Genomic DNA, 19687 nt, shown 5'->3' with positions numbered 1-19687 from the left:
CCGTTGATTCAATGGAAATTAAGGGGTTAGATATCAGAGAGTTCGGATTCACAGTAATGAAGGTATTTTTCTGTAGAAATTGGTCATATTATTAAATTGAATGCATTCACATTTAACAGGATTATTCAAAGTGGACAAAAGTTTCAAATAAGGTAAACCTGGCAATACCTCCACGTTTTGTACTATTAAATACATCGTCTTTCCATGTACAAAATACACCAAACATACAGTATATTCGTCAGTTGAAATAGGGTGACAGAAAAATAGCTTTACTTCATACCAAGAATACTTGAGTTAAAAGTAGTCTAATGAAATTGTTTTTACATAAAATATTATGAGTTTTATAAATGTAAAAACGTATAGATTTACTGACAGATGAGTATTTTACTGTGCATTTTTCTCCGCCTAGATAGGTCGGATCTACGATCATTCTACGAGGACTTGGGGGGAATTCTCTTCAGCGAGGTCTGCTCCCTTGCGGATTTCAGGGAAGGGCGCATAGAGGGTGCATTTGTGGAGCTCGTGTGCACCCTTGTGAAACACGTTTACAAATGGGATACCCAGCATCCACATTTCAACATGGTCTTTGTGTTGTCCTCTGCCACGATAAAAATAAGTCCAACACAACCAAGCTGTTGAAAACTTATTTATTTTATTGTGTGCTCCACCAGACATACGTTAACCGCCTCCTACAAGGTGTTTTCCAGTATTTTCTCTTACAGGTCACGTGATACAATACAAGCACTGAGTGCTATTGCACTTTTGCATATACCACAGTCTTGATGTAATAACCAATTTTTGAGATCCTTGTTAAAAAATGATAATTTACTTGCGACTACAATATATTGGAATTCCGCATTTGGAAAGCACATTGATTGGAGAAAGATTTGGATGATGCCCAATACATTTTGTAGAACCAATAAAATTAAGGAGGTTTCATACAAAATAATTAATCAAATTTACCCAGTTAAAACTCTTGTTACCCAACGATTTAAAATTAATATAGATGACAAATGTGTTTTTTGTGACAATAGCCCTGAAACTATTCAGCATTTGTTTTGGTTATGTCCCAGGGTAAAAATGTTCTGGACTAAGTTGCAGAATTATATAAAAGAAGAGCCGAATATTGATATTTGTTTTGTTGAAAAAGATATTATGTTAAGTTTCAGCCCCAGTGAAAACAATATAAACATTTCTTTTGTAATAAAGTTAATTATTATATTGGCACGTTATCACATCCATAAAATGAACTGGTCTGGGAGGTACCCTGTGTTTGAGCATTTTAAAATGGAAGTAAAGGGGTATTTGCAGACTATTTCGAAATGCAAAAATATGAAAGCGGTGCGGACATTATTTTTATTTAATTTGTTTAATCTTTTTTCATAACTTGAATTGATGTAGTAGTATGTACCCCTGACGATATTTTTGTTTGGAATTGTTATATGTACTCTTGTTTGTATTGTAATGTTTGTTCTTTTATTAAGCATAAATAAACATTTTAAAAAAATATATACCACAGTCTTGTTATGTCTTAAAGTTTTAACCAACACTTCCGGTTCTGTGTCGGCTGCGTGGGGAATGGCAGGCTGGAGACCACATTACAGGCTCACCGACAGTTTTATTGCTCTTTTCATTACAGTGGGGCAATGTAATCGGTGAAGCAGGGAGGTAGCCGGTTTGTATCCTGCGGCCGGCAGAGGAATCCTACTCCGTTGGTCCCCTGAGCAAGGTCCTTAACCCCAACTACTCCAGGGCCGCAGTGTAAATGGCTGACCCTAAGCTAGTCTGTGTGTTTCTTGGAGAGCAAGGTAGGGTATGTAAAAAGACAAACTGCTAATACTAGAAATTGTATATGGCCAAAAAATTGATCTTATCTTATAAAGTGCATACATTTGCTGGACACAGAAGACAGACTCATGTTTATTTTAGCTGATTACACATTTGTGATTACTGTTGTTTCTTTTAGTTGATCAATGTTATTTTAATTACCTTAGAGCTGGAAGGTAAAGGCTAATGGTTGTTTTTAAACTGTTTATTTCTTTCAGAACAATATCTTAAAATATCTTCAAAGTTACCAATAATACATTGACTAAGATATCTGCGTTCTTAAAAGCAGCGCATTCTTTTTGCACTGAGATATTAATAATGACAGCAAATATATTTTTTATTAGCGTAAACAGTCTAGCAATATGTCCATTAATACGAGTTAAATTCCCGCCCCTCCGCTGTTTAAGTCAGGCGTTATACATAGACACCAATATTTGGGTCCTTCTACAGTCTGGAATTTAGTGACGTTTCAGTCATGGCTTCCAATCAGCTGATCCTGTATAGAGGAAGCAAAATAAATAATGTGTAAATTAAAGACTTCTAGCTTGCGGTTTTAAAACGTGGAGTTCTTGTAACGGTGCTTTTTTAGGTAAGTATTTATTTTATAATTCCCAGTACAAGATAAAGTGTGTGTGTTTGAAATGTTATAGATTCTGGTTGCGATGGCCTGCTTTTGTTTTCACAACACAGCAAGGGGATGGCACAGGTGAGTCTGCACTTCTCACCGTGGAAAAAAAAGTTTCGTTTACTTTAGTGCATTTGTGTTGTTGATGTTAGAGATTCGTACGTTTTAGTCGTTCGATGCTGAAAAATACAGTTTTTTTTGTTTTTCGTCCACTTAAAATACGCCTTATTGAATAAAAGTTTCCAAAATCGAAAGTCACAATCGTCAGTTTTAAAAAGCGAAAACAAATGTATACCAGAATATACCACTCTATACTGTTAGTGATATGCGAAACTGTTTTTTCAAGAAAAAGAATGCAGTATTAAAATCTAAATCTCATTTGAGAGTTACATCCATAATTTTATGGCTATAGACAATATTTGTGATAATTCGCTCTTAATACTTCACTTTCCATTTCAACCCTTAATGATAAAAATATTTATTTTTGGATCTTTTCAAAATTTAAAATAAGAATCGGGTCAAAAATACCTCACGGGAGCCCAGGGTGATAATTCTGATTCTTTACCTTTTTTTTATTTTGAAGCACCAAGTGTGATAGAACATCAATCTAGTAAGCGAATAGTCATAAATTGAACATAAACTAGTTCCTTAAAACTAATTTGCTTCTTGGGGGATAGTAACTCGTAATTGCTGATCGGTTTTGGTTGTTAGTTTTTTAATTATGGAGCATTCCATGATCAATTGGTGCACAATTTTGGGAATTTATATTACGGTAGTTTGCCAGCAGAGTCCGTAGACACCAGATATTGGCACAGACTTTTAAAATTGTGTGGGTGGTTTGTATAAATGGATCTTACAAAAGTGGTACCAGTTTCCACGTTTTCAACCTATAAATGGTGTTTAAGATGAATTTGAATCTTTGAATTTTTGAAGTCCAAAAAATAAAAAAACACACCTGAGGAAAATAACTATTTATAACAAAAATCTGGAATGGTATAATTGCTTGGAACCTCAACAAAACATTTTCCGTAAAGTATGATGTTTGTAAAAAATAGTATAGTTAATGGAATGGTGAGATGGGTGTGCATATACTTGTGGAATTAATTCTGTAACTAATCATGTTTGATTCTGAAAATAGTTTTGTAATTTAAGCTTTCAAATCTTTTTGCCAGTATTATTTTGGCTAGTACTTTTGAAGTAGTTTTACATACCTTGAACAGGTTGTGGACCATAACAGTGTAATATTATTTTCAGAAAGGCTTTTGCTGTACTTTGTAATAATCCTTATAACTGTTTTTTTTTTACACCTACAGTGGTGAGAAACGTTTTGTGAACTGATCTGTTTTTCAGCATTAATTGCTCATAAAAGGGTGTTGTGATCTTCATCTAAGTCGTCATCATGATTAACAAACAATTGTACTTTTTCTTGTCTATAGTGAACACATTGTTTAAAATTTCACTGCCTATGCTGGGACTGTACTGTAAAGCACTTTGGGATGCGACTTTTAAAGGGGCTATACAAATAAACTTGTCATAATAATAAAAATACTTCAAGCCTATGACAAAGTTTGATCTGTGAAACCAGCCCCCAAAGTCTCAAGGCTGTTGAAAGCGACCGGCGGTAAAACCCATTTGAAAAAAAACAGACTTTGGTTCTGATTGGTTTCTCCATGTTCTGCTTCTTCAAAGATGCTGTTGTTTCTCTAAAGTCGTCCATCGCCGTGCTGTAGACCCCCCACTATGGATAAGATCCTGGAAGGCCTGGTGAGCTCCTCCCACCCTGTGCAGGTGAAAAAGGCCATTGTAAAGATGGTGGTGGAGGCAGCAGAGAAGGATATCACGGAGGAGCAGTGCCAGGCTTTGTACCACCTCGCCACCCGCCTCATCCTGAGCGAAGATGCCTTCCAGAGGCAGGTGGGCGCTCAGGTGCTGGAGGCCTACGCCCGCTACCACCGGGGCGAGTTTGAGCGGTTCTTCTGCAAGGACTTCATCCTCGGCCTGCTGCAGCAAGGCTACGGCCCGCTGGACAGGAAGGACCCGGCCATCGTCGATTACATCCACGGCGGCCTGCGGCTGCTCATCAGCTGTCCCTCGGTGCTCGAGATCTTCGGCGTGATCCAGGTGGAGGTGCTGAGGGTGGTGTGCGAGAGGCCCAGCCCCCCGCTCTGCGCCCGGCTCAGTACCATGCTCTCTGACTTCGTGCAGTGCATCCCCAGGGGCAAGTCCGCCGCCCTCTTCTGCCAGCAGCTGGTCAGAACTATAGGGTACTTCAGCTGCTCCGCCAGCCAGGAGAAGGAGCTGCGCGAGTATGTCTCTCAAGTGACGAAGGTCAGCACTCTGCTGCAGAGCATCTGGAAGGCAGAGCCTGCCACGTTGCTGCCTTCGCTTCAGGAGGTTTTTGCCATCATTTCATCAACAGGTGAGAGGAGAAAGATAAGAGACCTGAAACAGGGCTTTTCAGAATCAGTGTGGCTAATGCAAGCACGTGATCACTCACCAACTTTAGGACTCACAAGTCTAGGTAAACGTTCTAACACTTACATCTTTTAAAGATGGATAGTCTCTTGTTTATGTTGTTTGCCACTTCCTCTAAGCTTAGCATAGGTTTTTTTATTCACAACATCGTAGTTCAAGATAGCCTTATATCTGAAATGCAATTTGCCGGTAGGTCAATGGGAAGAAATTTCAAGGCAGATGTTACATTTCAGTCTGCTCAGAGAGCTTACACGGAGGAGGGTAATGGGAGTTCAAAGTAATTTGGTTCATTTTGTAACTGATTTTTACTGCTGCTAAATATCCACCGGAGTTTCATTAACTGGATGTTTGATAGATTTTAAAATGATCATTCGTCCTTGCTTGAAGTTAAAAACTTTAAGTTGAAAACTGAAAGCATTATCATTGTTAATTTGTCTAAAATGTCTGTTTTTAAAAAGTAATTCTTGTAAATACTTGAAAAGCTGACTTGCATGCTTCTTTCTGATTGATATGTGTTTATGAAGTTAAAACGGTTGTCGTAGGATCTGTTCGGCTAACCCTTTTCATTAGTTTACAAGGTGGATGACCTACTTCCACCCCTGTTTCAGCCAGTCCATGAAAGCTCTACCTGAAGCGTGTCTTAAATTGTTGGGTAAATTGCAATGCTACTTAAATCACCAAGCAGAATTAAATATTCTCCTGTGGAAATGTCTTCTGAAGAATTGGGTTTTGCCAAAATAAAATTATTGCAATACAGTAAAGAAAATCCTGCTGATTTTGTGGCAGGCATGAAGTACTTTTATTTTTCTAGCTATTGCTTCATCACTTAAGTCTTACTACAGTGTGCCATGTCATGTTGGAGAATGTCTGAACACTAGGCAGAGATTATTTTCAAATTAAATGGATAATGGACTCTCCCTCGCACTTTATTTTGATAGATTAACAGTGCAGTTCTTAGGTTTGAAGGGTGTTTTTCCATCATCTGTAAGTGATATCCTGATCAAGTTCCTCTATGAAGTCTTCCACTGTTTTATTACCTCCTGATTCCGGAGGACTAAAGACTTACAAAACCTAAATCAAATCACACTCACTTTGATCTTTTTGACTGTTTCAAACTAGGCAATGTGCCCAGAGGTCTGATTAATCCGTGGTTCTCCTGGTTAGATGTTGAGAGACCCTAGTGAGGAATTCTGCCATAAATAATTGTCTTTTTTAATGTGTTGACAACCCATTTATAAATTGTTTTTTACAGACCCTTTATATGAGCCTTCTGTAGCATTGGCAAGCCTGATACAGCACATCCCTCTACAGATGATCACAGTTCTTATTAGGAGCCTGACTACTGACCAGAATGTAAAAGATGCCAGTATGACACAAGCACTCTGCAGGTGAATAAATCAAGTATCATGTAATGAATCATTTGAGAGTTTAGATTTGTTTGTGGTCGTAGGTGTTGCTTTTAGTAGCGGTATACGTCTGTATACATCCGAGATAAAGAATTGGAAATATTGTGTGAATTTCTTAAAAAACAGTTAATATTGCTGTTAACATTGTTCTTGCATGTAGCTTTATGTCAGCTCTAGTTTTTACAATATGGCAACACCTCAATATTAAAAATGTGCACATTTATATGTACTGTATAATAAGGTTCTCCCTACCACTTAGGATTTTTGTCTTCATTTTGACCCCTTTGTTTATGCACCACTATTTAGAATGGACTTTTCTTGCCTTGGTTTCTTCAACATGTGCTTATTGTGCATGAGGATTTCAGTTGATTTATGTGTGGGGTCATTAATCAGCAGGTCAATCTAGATGGTATTTATCAGTCATTTCCCTTCCATCTCGATATGCTCTGCATATGAGCACAACTCTATCCTTTCTGCACGGCAGCAATTTCGCCGGAGGGCATGAGGGTTGTATTGAGATTAGAGTGTTCCCACATGACTGGATTTGTGAATGAAATAACAATCTGAAACTAATGGCAAATATGACCCAATGGTACAGGCAGCAGTAAAGGTATATATATTAGAAAAGGATTGATTATTCTCTATAGAAAACGTTTTGTTACATTTAAAAACCAAGAACTGATGTGCATTTAACCTTATCCTTTTTGCCATCAACACCACCTTTGGTAGGAGGATATTTCTTTAAAGGACACATTTTAAGAATCAGCACTTCCTAATGCTTGCTTTTTAATGCTGATGGCCCTGTGCTTATTAACACGTTTGAACAGTAACAAACGTGCAATTCCTGAAGCTCAAAATGCACTGTAGTTCACAGAAATTCAGTTTTTGATACTGACTGGATCAAAAGGAAAGGTTAGGCAGAACAGAGAGAGAGATGTAAAAGACAAAAAGAAAACATGCATACTGTATGAGTGCATATTATTTTGAGATGGTGAGCTCAGAGTGGTATGTGAAAAATAAAAAATAGAGACACCTGTATTTAGCCATTGGCTTGGTTCTGCACTTTATATGCCATGCTGGTCCAACAGGACTTCCCAGCATTTATGCTCTTTCCAGTCCACTACATGAGTGTGTATTAAACTCCTTATTTTTGCCATCTGGTGAAATGTTACTTCGGGTAGACATTTTGAAAAAACAATGCTATATATGCTTTGTGACTGTTATAGACTACATAAATGTTCTATGTACATTTTCGTCTTTGTTCCCAAAATCAGAGAAGTATAGAAGTAAAGATTAACAACATAAAATGACTGTCAGGAAGAAAAAAAGGTTGCTAGTAAGGTTAGATTTGTGGTCTGCGTCTTCTGTTTTGCGATAGGATTTACCTAAACTGGGAGAGGAAACCAAGGTTTGTATGTGATGTGTACTGTGACAATAAAAAGAAACCATTAGGCGCTGGGCTTTCTTTCATGCGGCCTGTTTGCAGCAGCAGTAGTAAACCCTTTAGACTTAATCTGTGCTGCCCGCTTTGTGATCAGTCTTTATTTCATGGGCTTTTCCCCCCAGAATGATCGACTGGCTTTCATGGCCTCTTGCTCAGCATGTGGATACATGGGTGATTGCACTGTTGAAGGGACTGGCAGCCGTACAGAAGTTCACTATTCTCATAGATGTCACCCTGCTCAAAATTGAACTGGTATGTATTTCTGAGGAAAGGGAGAGTCGACCCCTCAGGAGGGCCAAAGGGCCGACTGAAGAGATTGCAATGAAAAATTATTTATAACACCCTCAATACATATTGATTTTTAAATAGGTTTTTTTCTCCAGGGTAGAAGCTGGGGTTTTTGGTGCTTCAGTCTCGTTTTGCTTTTGGTTTGTATGGCGGCTGCTTAGACAGAATCAGTTGTCATGTGCACCCCATTTCAAATTAGAGTGACCTCAGAGGAGACGAGATTTACAGCAGTTTCACTCATCTGCTGCTGAATCTGTTTCAGAGGCAAACGCGCACAAGAGCAAGACCTTTACAAATAGGATTCAGCTTGATGTTTGTTGCTGATGACAGCTATTTAATCAGCTGGCCTCCACAAGTCTTTTAAGTCACTTTCACATGTCATCCCATTGGAGTGTACTGGGATTATATTTCAGAAGCTCTAGTTATTCCAGTCGGATTATTGCTTAACACTAAAAAGAAGTATATTGTGGCCATTTCAAAATGAAAAACTTGATTTAATAATGGAAAAACTCCTTTCCGAACTCAAGTCTCAGAGTGCTGATGTTCCTTCTAATACTTTCAGCTCTTTGCTGAAAGGCTTCATCATTTTTGCCTCCAAGGAACATTTTGGTTGAATTCCTGCAATACGTAGTGCCCCTATAACCAGATAATTGTCCTTGCAATTAATACAATTTTGTAAACTTTGTATTATTTTTGCTAGTACTCGTTTTTTTCAGTCAACACTGAAGGTTTCCAGTCTTCCTGGATTTTAGGCAGTGGAAGAACAGACCTTTATATATCCTACATATAATGCACACACATTTCTTATTCTTGAAGCTGCCATTGTATAACATTGCTGTGTGTCAAACCCCTCTAACTCTTTTCCACTGTTCAACTGTTTTGTCTCCAGGTCTTTAACCGTCTCTGGTATCCAATAGTGAGGCAAGGAGCCTTGGCTGTTCTCTCACACATGCTTCTCAGTTTCCAACACTCCCCAGAGGCCTTTCACTTGGTGAGCCTGCCTATTGTAATAATGAACTAGGAAACCTACACCCTCTTTTTACTTGTTTTCTGCAATTATCCCTTTGCTGAAAGCCGCTTTGTGTGCAGTATCAGTGTTCACTGTCTTTTACACCAATTAAAAATGTATAAAACCCACGAGAACCCTTTCCTCCCTGCATTAGTTCAGTTAAGTGAAGTTTCCTCTCAGTATGAACCCTTGGAGCTTTTGTAGAAGGTCTCATCGGCTGACTTCCTTCCCAGAGTTTGCAGTGGCCTTTCATGTCTGTAAACATGAGGTGCTCGCCTGACAAGGCTTTCAGCAGTTTTCATGGGAATTTGAATAAATTAATTGGAAGACCATTACAGTAATTAACATCATAGGTTGTTTCCCATCCTTACCACCTGAAGGTTTTTTGGGCAGTTTAATATCCCACCAGGATAAATTTCTTCCATGTTCTGGAAACACTTTCAAGAATTAATTATTACTCCTGGAGTTAATGAAGCACCTACTAGAGATAAGGCTAGGACATCTGTAGATAATATTTGGCAAACGTTCATGGGGATTTATTTGAAGCCGTGAAAAGTTTTTTTTTTATTAAATGCATAGGAATCTTATCTTCAGATGGACTAGTGTGATTGAAAATCATTTGAAAATCATATTTCTGTCAGGTTTTAATTGAGAAGGCAGATCATTCTGAATCATGTACTACTATATATGTATTATTGTTTTACTTACAATAGCATTAATTAAGGTTTTTAATTGATTAAGACTATTTCATAAAGATAGTCATTGCAAAACTGCTTTCCACAATTTAATTTGCTCTTGCATGTCAGAGGAAATTTAAATATAGTCTACCCTTCTTTATGTTATCATAACGTTAGAGTTTGTTTCAGACTGTTAATAGAAAAACCAAGTCAGGGCTTATGTTATCATTTTCCTAATATGGATGATTTTATCTTTATCCCATACTGTTGAAATGATTAGCAGTTTGTTTTGTTTCATAGGTGGTTCCACACATAGTGCAGCTTGTCAAGTCACTTAAAGCAGACGGCCTTCCCACAAGCAAAGCCTTTCTTTTGCAATTCACTGATCTTATACACTGTATGATGTACCAGTACTCTGGATTTCCTGACCTCTACGACAATATCCTGGAAACAATAAAGGTAAGACCTCTTTCACTTAAGTATGAAAAAAATTGAATATTCGTTTCCTTTTGTTGAACTACAGTTTTGTGTATTTTACTTAGATTGGTATTAAGGGAATTTCTTCTGGTTCTTGATAACACTTTTTTTTAACCAGTATATTACTATAAACTGTTATTAACTTTGTTCTTTAAACACAGCTGCTTATTTAGCAAAACAACAAGTAAAGGTTTATTCCTTGCTGAAAAGATAAGAAAGATATCACAACATTTCGGCTGTGAAGCCTTCTTTGGGTGTGTCAAAATGTCCATCCAGCCTGACACTGGTATAATAGTGTTACAACAGCATCTGCACATAGGCTTATTAAGATAGGCACTAATGGTAATTGGTTCTCATAAATAGATTTAAACTTAAAAAGTGTTTAAACACATAACAGGAATATCCAATGTGTTTTGACCAGGTTATTGAATTTGTTCCATTTAGAATGACTGTGCATGAAAATGCCTGCAGTATGTTACTGTCTTGTAGTAAACTTGGGAAAATGTCGAATACACCTGTTTGTCCACTAGAGAAATTGTCAGAATCTTTTATTTGTTTTTTAAGGATCTGCCCAAACCCAGTGAAGAAAAAATCAAACTCATTTTGAATCAAAGTGCCTGGACATCGCAAACTAATTCTTTAGCGTCTGGATTTTTAAGGCTCACTGGGAAATCAGAAACTGGCAAAACAGGCCTAATCAACTTGGGAAACACCTGTTATATGAATAGTATCATTCAAAGTCTATTTATGGCCACAGAGTAAGTAAACCCTGAACTGAATAGAACATCAATTAAATCATACTTCAATTATGAGATGTATAGATTTTGAGATGTATAGTAATCTTAGATGTATAGTTTGATAATGAAAAGCCATTTCTTGCTGGTGCCCCACATTGTGTGCATAAATAGACTTCATTTAATATTAAAAATAAAAGTTCTTCCTTATTCTAACAGTTTTATAAGTCGACTGGCTTTGGTTGTAACATTTTGGTAACTCAGTACTAGTACTAGTTGACAGCTGTCAACACAATTTCTAGTCTGCTATGTGTTTATTTATTGCGGTCATTATGGAATCAAACTCATTTCAGTCGGAGAAAAACTTTGTCTTTAGAGTTGATAAAACTCATACATTTAATACATCTGAAATGAAAGCCAGTCTTGCTTGTTTATTCTGTTTATTTTTTTTCTAGTTTTAGACGATCTGTTTTGTCTCTGAATCTAAATGGATCCAATACACTAATGAAGAAACTGCAGCTTCTGTTTGCTTTTTTGGCTCATACACAGGTTTGTCTTCTTTTTCTGCAGCTCATTTTTATTATAATTTATTTTAAAAAGCTGACAATCCTTATGTCATGAATAGAGGTAAAGCAAGTTCTTAAACTCTAAAGTCCCAATTCTGTTAAACTGAAAACAGTTTTTGTCTTGACTGCAACCAATGTCTATTTAGGACAACTTTTATCTTCTGATCTTCTTCTATCTTCAAAGTTTTGTTTCTGACTTTGGTGGTTTCTATGAGGCTTAGCATTGTAAATATTTTTATTGTCTGTAATCTTTTTTGGATAATAATATTATTTTTCAATTCATTCTCTTTAGAGGGCAGCATATGCTCCCCGCAGTTTTGTAGAGGCTACAAGACCACCATGGTTCACACCTGGGTCACAGCAGGACTGCTCTGAATATCTGCGTTTCCTCTTAGACAGGTAATTATTAATTTAGTGGATGCTTCTGTCAAAATTTTCTTAAATCTGTACTGATTGATATAGGAGGGCTAGATTAAGTACAGTACCTTGCTAAGGGCACATCAACAGTGTCCCACCTGGGATCTGTACCAATAAGCTTATTGTTGCAAGCCCAGAGCCATAAATTCCACTGTATACGGTATTAATTTCTGTAATAAAAGGTACTTTAAAAGTAATGATAGTTTAAAAATGTAAATTTCCAAGACCTAATCTGACCAAGGAGGGTAATTTCTCAAGGAACCTTCGGAGGATTATTTTTGTTTGGCCAGTAAGGGGCAATATTTTCCTCAAGGGAAAATTGCTCAGAATAAGGCTTGGGGTCAAGCTCTAGTCATATGGGTGGCTTCGCAGGATATCATCAATGGTTTGCATTTAATATGGGTTGTTCTTATCTGACACCTTGTGTTTTAATAAAGATTGCATGAAGAAGAGAAAACCATGCAGGCTCTGAACCTAGGGAAGCCTCTTCTCGGCTCCATAGATGACAGCAATGGCTTGGCTCTGAAAACCCCAGGGATGGATGATCATTCTTCTGACGGCTCTTCAGGGGAACATGGCAATAAAGAAACGCTAATTGAAAACATGTTTGGAGGCAAACTTTCCACTAGTATACGATGCATGCAGTGCAACAGCATCTCCAACAAGGAAGAGCCATTCACTGACCTTTCGCTGGCTTTTCGGCCCCTGGGTGAAAACATTCTTCCGAGAAGCCCTCCTTCAGCCACTATCTCAGACACATCGGACACAGGCGCAGATGCCGGGCAAGGGTTAAACACGACACGTCAGGGTTCAGTGAGCGGAGGCAGTGAATTTGAGGGCTGCTCGACGGACGCACAAAAGCAAGCCCTGACAGACAGCGATAAATTGGCGGCTGACAAACAGGACACTGGAATTCCCATTTCTGTGCCAGATTTAATCAACTACTTCTTAGCTCCAGAGATCCTTGACGCAGACAACAAGTACTACTGTGAGAAGTGTGCTTCGCTACAATGTGCAGAGAAGACTATGCAAATAATTGAAGCACCTGAATACCTCATCCTTACCCTCCTGCGCTTTTCCTACGACGCTAAGTGCCATGTACGTCGGAAAATCCTGGACAACGTGGTTATCCCGCTCTTTTTGCAGCTCCCTGTCCGCCACAAGACAGCCGTGCGCACTAGTGCTGTGCCCACGGGAGCAGGCAGCAGCTGCTCCTCCTCACCTCTGCACGTGGACTCCCCCGAGAGTGGGGAAAACCTTGCCAAAAAACTCAAGCCCTCTCGAAAGGAGGACGAGGAGAAGGAAGACCAGGTAATGTCGTATTTGCTGAGCTCAGTGGTCATGCATTCAGGAATGTCTTCAGAAAGTGGGCACTACTACTCCTACGGCAGAAATGTCACGAACACAGACTGCTGCTTGCCTCCAGGTCTCTGCTACCAGGGGGAGGACACTCAGGACTTCACTTTATCTGGGCTCCAGGATGACTTGAATGGCACAGCCAGCTCCGGCTTGCCTTGCACTTCCCTTGCCACACAGGAGGTAGATGTGGCTCCGACAGCCAAGGACTGGTTTCTCTTCAATGACAGCCGAGTGACATTTACATCCTTCCGGTCCGTGCAGAACGTCACCAGCAGATTCCCGAAGGACACTGCATATATCCTAATCTACAGGAAGCAGTATCTCAATAAAAGCGGTGATGGCAGACTCAAGGATGGTATGAGATTAAACGTCGAGCCTCCGCTGCAGAAAGAGCTTATGGATGCAATTACAAAAGACAACAAACTGTTTTTGCAGGTAATCTCCCATCTTATCAGTACCTAAAGAGCTTTAAAATGTTTAATGAAAGAGTAGGTATTGAATCGGTAAGCACTGAATCTTAGGCCAAGTGTGTTCAAAGCTGGTAGCATTTAATTATATGAACATGGTTTTCAAATTATTCATTTTAAATTATGGTTCTTTTACACAGCAAAATTCTGTGGTTTATAATGTGAGTTGTTTGATACGTTTCTTAAAAAGTGGCTTTTAGAGCCTAACCTAACGATAAGTGAAAATTGTCATAAAAGTAAAGTTATGAACTAGGAAATTAACAAAAGTAGAAGTCTAGAATAGTTGGCACGTCTACACCCAAAGGATTGTGGGAGTATTGAACAAGCTTCCTAGGCATTTGTTGAAGCTGATCAAGTAGCTGCTAACAACCAAATGAGCTAGGTAGGCCAAATTGCTCCATCTCTTCTTGATCCCTGAGGACCACTTAACTGCTGGTTTTTGTTCACTTCAAACTCTGCGACACAGTTGAACCTTTCACTGACTTAATAATAGGATTCATTTGAGCTGTTTGTTTTCAGCTCCTAAACACATTGGAGGTTTCCTTTTAACCGTTGTGGTTCTTAAAGAAACAAAGTTTCAAACTTTTGAGTAGAAAAATGTTCCCATCAAGCAACTTGACAGTTTTGATAAGGCATTAATGAAAGTAATCTAGCCCAGGTGGAATAAAAAAACAGCAGGTGTATGAGCTTCCAGGAACAGGACCAGGAATCACTGTTTTAATTGGCAGAGGTGAAATTAAAAATTCCCTTAATTTACAGCAGGTACATAAGGGTCTCGAGTAATCTCGTGTTTCCTGTTCAGTTAACAACTGCACTGGGATTAAAAGGACAAAACATCTTGGTTGACTTGGCTCTCCTGAGGAGAATCGGCTCCACATGCAAGTCTTTTCTATAATGCAGGGAAGAGCTGGGTAAACATAATTTCTCTCCTGCTTACCAGCTCTGCCTCTCCTTAATTAGACTCTGAAAGCATTTGCCAGACCTTATGGGGGTGGTTTAACCATGTAGGCCAAGAGGTGATAAAATTTGCATAATTGTTGAGTGCTGAACAAAATAAATTATGCATTATGTAATTAGGCCAATTGCTTTTCTAATCTAGTGCTGTGAGGTATATTAGCCTCTGATCTCATCAAAGGATAAGGTTACTGTCTGGATGTTTGATTAATGGGGTAAATAAAGTGATGTAAAATCAACTAATGTATAGTCAAATTACTAAGCACGTCATTTGTAGGTTTTTGCTCCTTTGAAAGCATTGAAATACTTTGAATTTAATAAGGAGAGACGTGAATTTAAGTCTTCATCAAGGCTGTGCATTTAGCAGTACAAAGTAATTTCTAGAAAAATGACGTGCTCATAAATCATTTTTGTAAATTTATTTTAAAATACTTTATGGAAGGCATATATTGAAGTAACCTTGTTTTAAGTCCACTTTTTAGAATTTATTAAATTTAAAAAATCCTCATTTATCATCATAATTGGATTAATCAGAACTTCACTTATTGAATGTTTTAGCTTGGGTCGTTCATAAAGTCATAAAGCTTGGGTCGTTTACAACATCAAAAAATCTTGTAAGAGTTGATAACATAAGAAGTGCAGAAGAACTTTGAAACTAATAAATGACCACTCATGTGATGTTGTATAAGATGGAAAGGTTCCTTTATGAAAATACCCAACTTCACACTAGACATTACACTACTTTTTTGCTTGCTCAAATGTCGATGGTGAAGGCTATATCTTAGTTAGAAGTGATCTCTTAATGTTGCTAATTACTACCCCGTTAGATTAAGAGACACATGCAAATGCCTTATTTGACATTCTAATTATTCTCTACTGAAACCAAAATAGTTTTGCTTTTTATAAGACCTAGCTGTGGTATTTCAATTAGAATTCAGGAACTTTTGTAATCCTTTTCTCAAAAATGTTGCATAAAGCCCCATGGAGCATCTCGCAATGGTAGATATAGACTAGTATTTCTAAAATGTGTGAGAAACTCTCCACTAGATGGCAGTATGTAACCTTGCTAGAATATTTATTTCCTCTAAAGGGGACAGTTGGGTTGTTTATCCTGTTAATATGGAGCGTAGCTTTGTGCTTCCTAGTTTCTGGCAGAAGAGAAGGAGCTGTAAGGCAGTGTGTGCGCCGACTGTTTTTTTATTTGTATTGCTCCGTGTCTGACTTTGTGCCGCAGGAGCAGGAACTGAGCGCCCGCACCCGAGCTCTGCAGGCTGCCTCGGCCTCCTGCTCGTTCCGCCCCAACGGCTCGGACGACAACGACCCCCCGGGGAGCTGTGGGCCCACGGGAGGGGGAGGCGGTGGAGGAGGCTTCAACACCGTCAGCCGGCTCGTCTTCTGAGGCCAAGCCTGATGTGCGCCGCTGGGCTGGAAGCATCTGCACGTGGTCCGCAGGGACAGCAGGACATCGGGCTCGGTCAACCGAGGGGCCTCGAGCTCTCCATCTGAAAACACACTCAGAAGTCACTACCTCCTGCCAGACAGGCAGCAGATCCTGCAGGCACCAGTTCCCTTCTTTGTGTGTAACAGGATCTACTTTTTAAAGAGAGAAAATTTGGCATAATAGGGTTCATTTTTAATTTTTGTTTTCTTAACAGGGAAACACTTTACAGTTCACTCGTTGCAAGTCACACAAAGCAAATATAATGCAATAATTTTATACATATAAGGATGCAATACAGTGTTTTTTTCAATGATCATGAAAATGGGATAACTGCCATAATTCTGCATGTATTAATATAAGTTCATTAAAGTGAACTAACTTTAAACAACAAACAATGGTGTAAATATACTGTTAATAAAGGTGTTGACTTTAGATTATTTCAATTGAACAGATTGCATGCTGAATGTTTAGATTTAAATTTGGGGTATTATATTAGTATTAAGTTTGTTTATTTATATAATTGATTGTTATTTAAGTTATTTTCCTAAATTCAAAAAAAAGAAAATTGTTCATATACACACAAGTTTTATGTGCCTTTGCATAACCCAGATGTGACACCCGATATTTCTTTGTGAGAAGATTGGTGAGGAAAAGCTGACCGGAACATGGACCTCATAGCTTATGGACAAGATTTTTTCCCAGTAGTAAAGATTTATTTAAAAAAATCATGTTTCTCTCTTTCTTCCTTTTTTGGAGTCAACTACTTTGACATCCATAAGTGTAATGTTAGACACTATTTGCTGGATTGATTTATTAAGGGTCATCCTTAACATAGATTTAAAAAATCATGCCACAGTTTCCTTGCACATCCTGCCATACTTTCGATGCAAATTCACCTGTTACTTGGAACCCGTAAATACAACGATTTTATTAAGTCACAAGTCTTTTAGAAAAACATTGATAAAATATCTCATGTAGGCAACTAGAACACTGATCAAATCTGTTCTTCTTTGTTGTGCTTCAAAAAGAGTTGTTTTCTACCTATTTACTCTATTTGTGTTAATAAACTAGAAGCCCATAGTAATGTCGATAAAATACAACTCTTTTTTATATTTAAAAAAGCAAAAGAGCTAAGTATTTGCTACAGATACATGTTGGATGATATACAGTAAAACATTTTGCTTTTTGCATGTAAATGATTAATTAGGGGAGCTGTTCAGACTGGACCCCTGAGAATCCTATTCAGAAAGTTGTCTTTAGCCAAGATTCACTCACTTTTTATCACATCTGTTGATTTATTTTTTGGTTTTGTTACTGGCAAGTTTTCCAAGTTAAAATGTTACACTTCAATTTTCTATTCTTTAAAAGTGCTTAGTGTGCATACCTCATCGCACTATCATCATAAATACCATAGCTGAGAAAAAAACTTTTAACCATTACAAACATTTGGCACGTATTTTTATGTCTCGTATTTCAAGAGCAAGCTCATGGTCAGTGTGTGGATGCTGTCGGTTTGATAGCAAACAGCTCTCAGCTGTGAGTTGCACAAGTGCCCAAATACTAATTAAAAGTGAAGTTAATGTTAAGATTTTCATTAAATACTCCAATGGCTTAAGTATGAGGTTACAGCACTAAACAGGATGGCACATCATCATAGAACATACATTAAAGCATTTTTGGGGGATTGGCTATTTTCTGGGATGAAGGTGAGGAACATGTTTTCAAGATCTCTCCATCAGAGACGTTAGTGGTGTTCACAGCATTGCCTCAGGTGATTTCACTGCAATTATCCAGTTACTATTAGGATCAATCCTGGAAAAAAGCAAATACATACATCTCAAATATTTCCACTGATAGTGTCCTCATTTTTGCATTTGTTATGTCACCTATTTCTGCATACAGTGTCAAAACATATAATTGATATAACCAAAATGTTAATTGCATGGTTTTAAATATACTCTATACCTAATATGTTGCCCAATCACTTTGCTAGATTATTCTCACATGTATTTTTAATTTTTCTCTGGGATAAATTGATATTTTGACAAATGCATGCTTTCTTCAAGATTAGAAAGAAGGAAATGCTGTACATCTAAACCACATATTTGAAATAATAAAATAATTTTAGCCTTTTTAAAAGAATTTTAGATTTAACTTTTTGAAGTTACAATTCTATTAGGAGTCAGTATAGACTTTGAGATTTTCCTGTCATTTTCAGTTATATGATTGAAGAGGCCTTTCCAGAAACCCTTTTGTTACAGTAACTGCTGTTTGTAACTGTTTTACAGTACAAAATGCTGAAAATTCGGCACTTGGCACCTGCACTGTACTGCTTAATGCGTTCAGTATTTTGTGGACCCATGCTCTTTATTTCTGGGCCCTTCATTTGTCTTTTGGGAAATGTGCAGTATTTTAAAGTTTGTGTTATTTCACTAACAAAAATGTAATCACTAAAGTAGGTTTCTTGTAATGGTATTATGAGCTTGAACGTCTATAATTTAAGAAGCAGAAAGAAAAAGATCAAGTGGATGCTGCACATTGGTGGTGGTGGACGAGATCCCCATTAAAGCTGTAAAGCGCTGTTTTTGTATGACACTCTAAAAAATAAAAACATTAAATTCAGCATGTTCCATTTTTATTTATACACAGTAACCCACATTAGCCAAGTGAAAATAAAATTCTAAAACATTCTGAAAATTAATATTACAACAGTACAATATCCTATTTGGATAAGTGAATACCCCCCTTACAACTGCATTTGTAAACTTGTTCAGGTATAACCAATCACCTTACAGATCACACAACAAACTAATTGGCTCCCACCTGTGATCAATTGTGGCAATTGTGGTGGTTTTGATTAGTTCACAATAAAAGCAGTTGTTTTTTTTTAACTTTTTGGCTGGAATGCAAAATGGTATGTCTGAAAACCCAATACATCTTACCATCCAAAGAACACCATTCCTACAGTAAAGCACGGTGGTGGCAGCATCCCGTTGTGGGGGTGTTTCTCTTCGGATGGGACTGGGACACTTGACAGGACAGAAGGGAAGATGGATAGTGCAAAACACACGCAAATCTTTGAAGAAAACGTGCAGCCCTCAGCCAGGAAGTTGAAAGTGGGAAGATAGTTCACCTTTCAACATAGCAACGACCCAAAGTACACCGCAACAGTACAGTGGCTGGAGGATAAGAAGATGAATGTCCTTGAGTGGCCTAGTCAGAGCCCCGACCTAAATCCCATCGAAAATCTTTGGAATGACTTGAAGAGGGCAGTCCATCAACGGTCACCAGGCAGTTTGACTGAGCTTGAACAATTCTGTAAGGAGGAATGGGCAAATACTCCTCCCTCTAGGTGTGCAGTTGGTAGAGATGTATCCAAACAGACTCAAGGCTGTAATTCAAGCAAAAGGTGCTTCCATCAAGTATTAACTCAGTGGGGTGTTCTCTTATCCAACCCAGTTATTCTACTTGTTTTTCAGAAATTTTGCTTTCTTTTTTCACTTGGATGTTACAAGGTACAA

At 38.0% G+C, this 19687-nt stretch overlaps 1 protein-coding gene across 2 annotated transcripts; it reads left to right on the top strand.

The window, feature by feature from the left end:
- The first annotated feature begins 1716 nt into the window (after positions 1-1716).
- Positions 1717-18788, top strand: usp38 (ubiquitin specific peptidase 38). Of its 2 annotated transcripts, none has more exons than XM_015344601.2 (11): positions 1717-1808; positions 4142-4871; positions 6180-6315; positions 7900-8029; positions 8955-9056; positions 10052-10210; positions 10793-10986; positions 11418-11511; positions 11821-11927; positions 12383-13739; positions 15960-18788. In XM_015344601.2, exons 2-11 carry the CDS (start codon positions 4193-4195, stop codon positions 16122-16124), a joined length of 3123 nt encoding a protein of 1040 aa, XP_015200087.1. In that variant the 5' UTR covers positions 1717-1808; positions 4142-4192; the 3' UTR covers positions 16125-18788. The 2 variants fall into 2 exon arrangements, with proteins under 2 accessions (XP_015200087.1, XP_006629567.1); XM_006629504.3 differs by lacking the exon at positions 1717-1808 and adding an exon at positions 2272-2416.
- Positions 18789-19687: the final 899 nt, after the last annotated feature.

This window comes from Lepisosteus oculatus, chromosome 1 (assembly GCF_040954835.1).
Source record: "Lepisosteus oculatus isolate fLepOcu1 chromosome 1, fLepOcu1.hap2, whole genome shotgun sequence".
Lineage (NCBI taxonomy): Eukaryota > Metazoa > Chordata > Actinopteri > Semionotiformes > Lepisosteidae > Lepisosteus > Lepisosteus oculatus.
The sequence above is the reverse complement of the archived record's forward strand: the minus strand, read 5'-3'. Positions and strand labels throughout refer to the sequence as shown.

What these genes read in the sequence shown, in the direction of transcription:
- usp38 (XM_015344601.2), top strand. Translation starts at nt 4,193, where the DNA reads ATGGATAAGATCCTGGAAGGCCTGGTGAGCTCCTCCCACCCTGTGCAG. An exon ending in ATGACACAAGCACTCTGCAG is followed by an intron (nt 6,316 to 7,899) that starts GTGAATAAATCA and finishes TTTTCCCCCCAG; the next exon opens with AATGATCGACTGGCTTTCAT. An exon ending in CCCCAGAGGCCTTTCACTTG is followed by an intron (nt 9,057 to 10,051) that starts GTGAGCCTGCCT and finishes TTTGTTTCATAG; the next exon opens with GTGGTTCCACACATAGTGCA.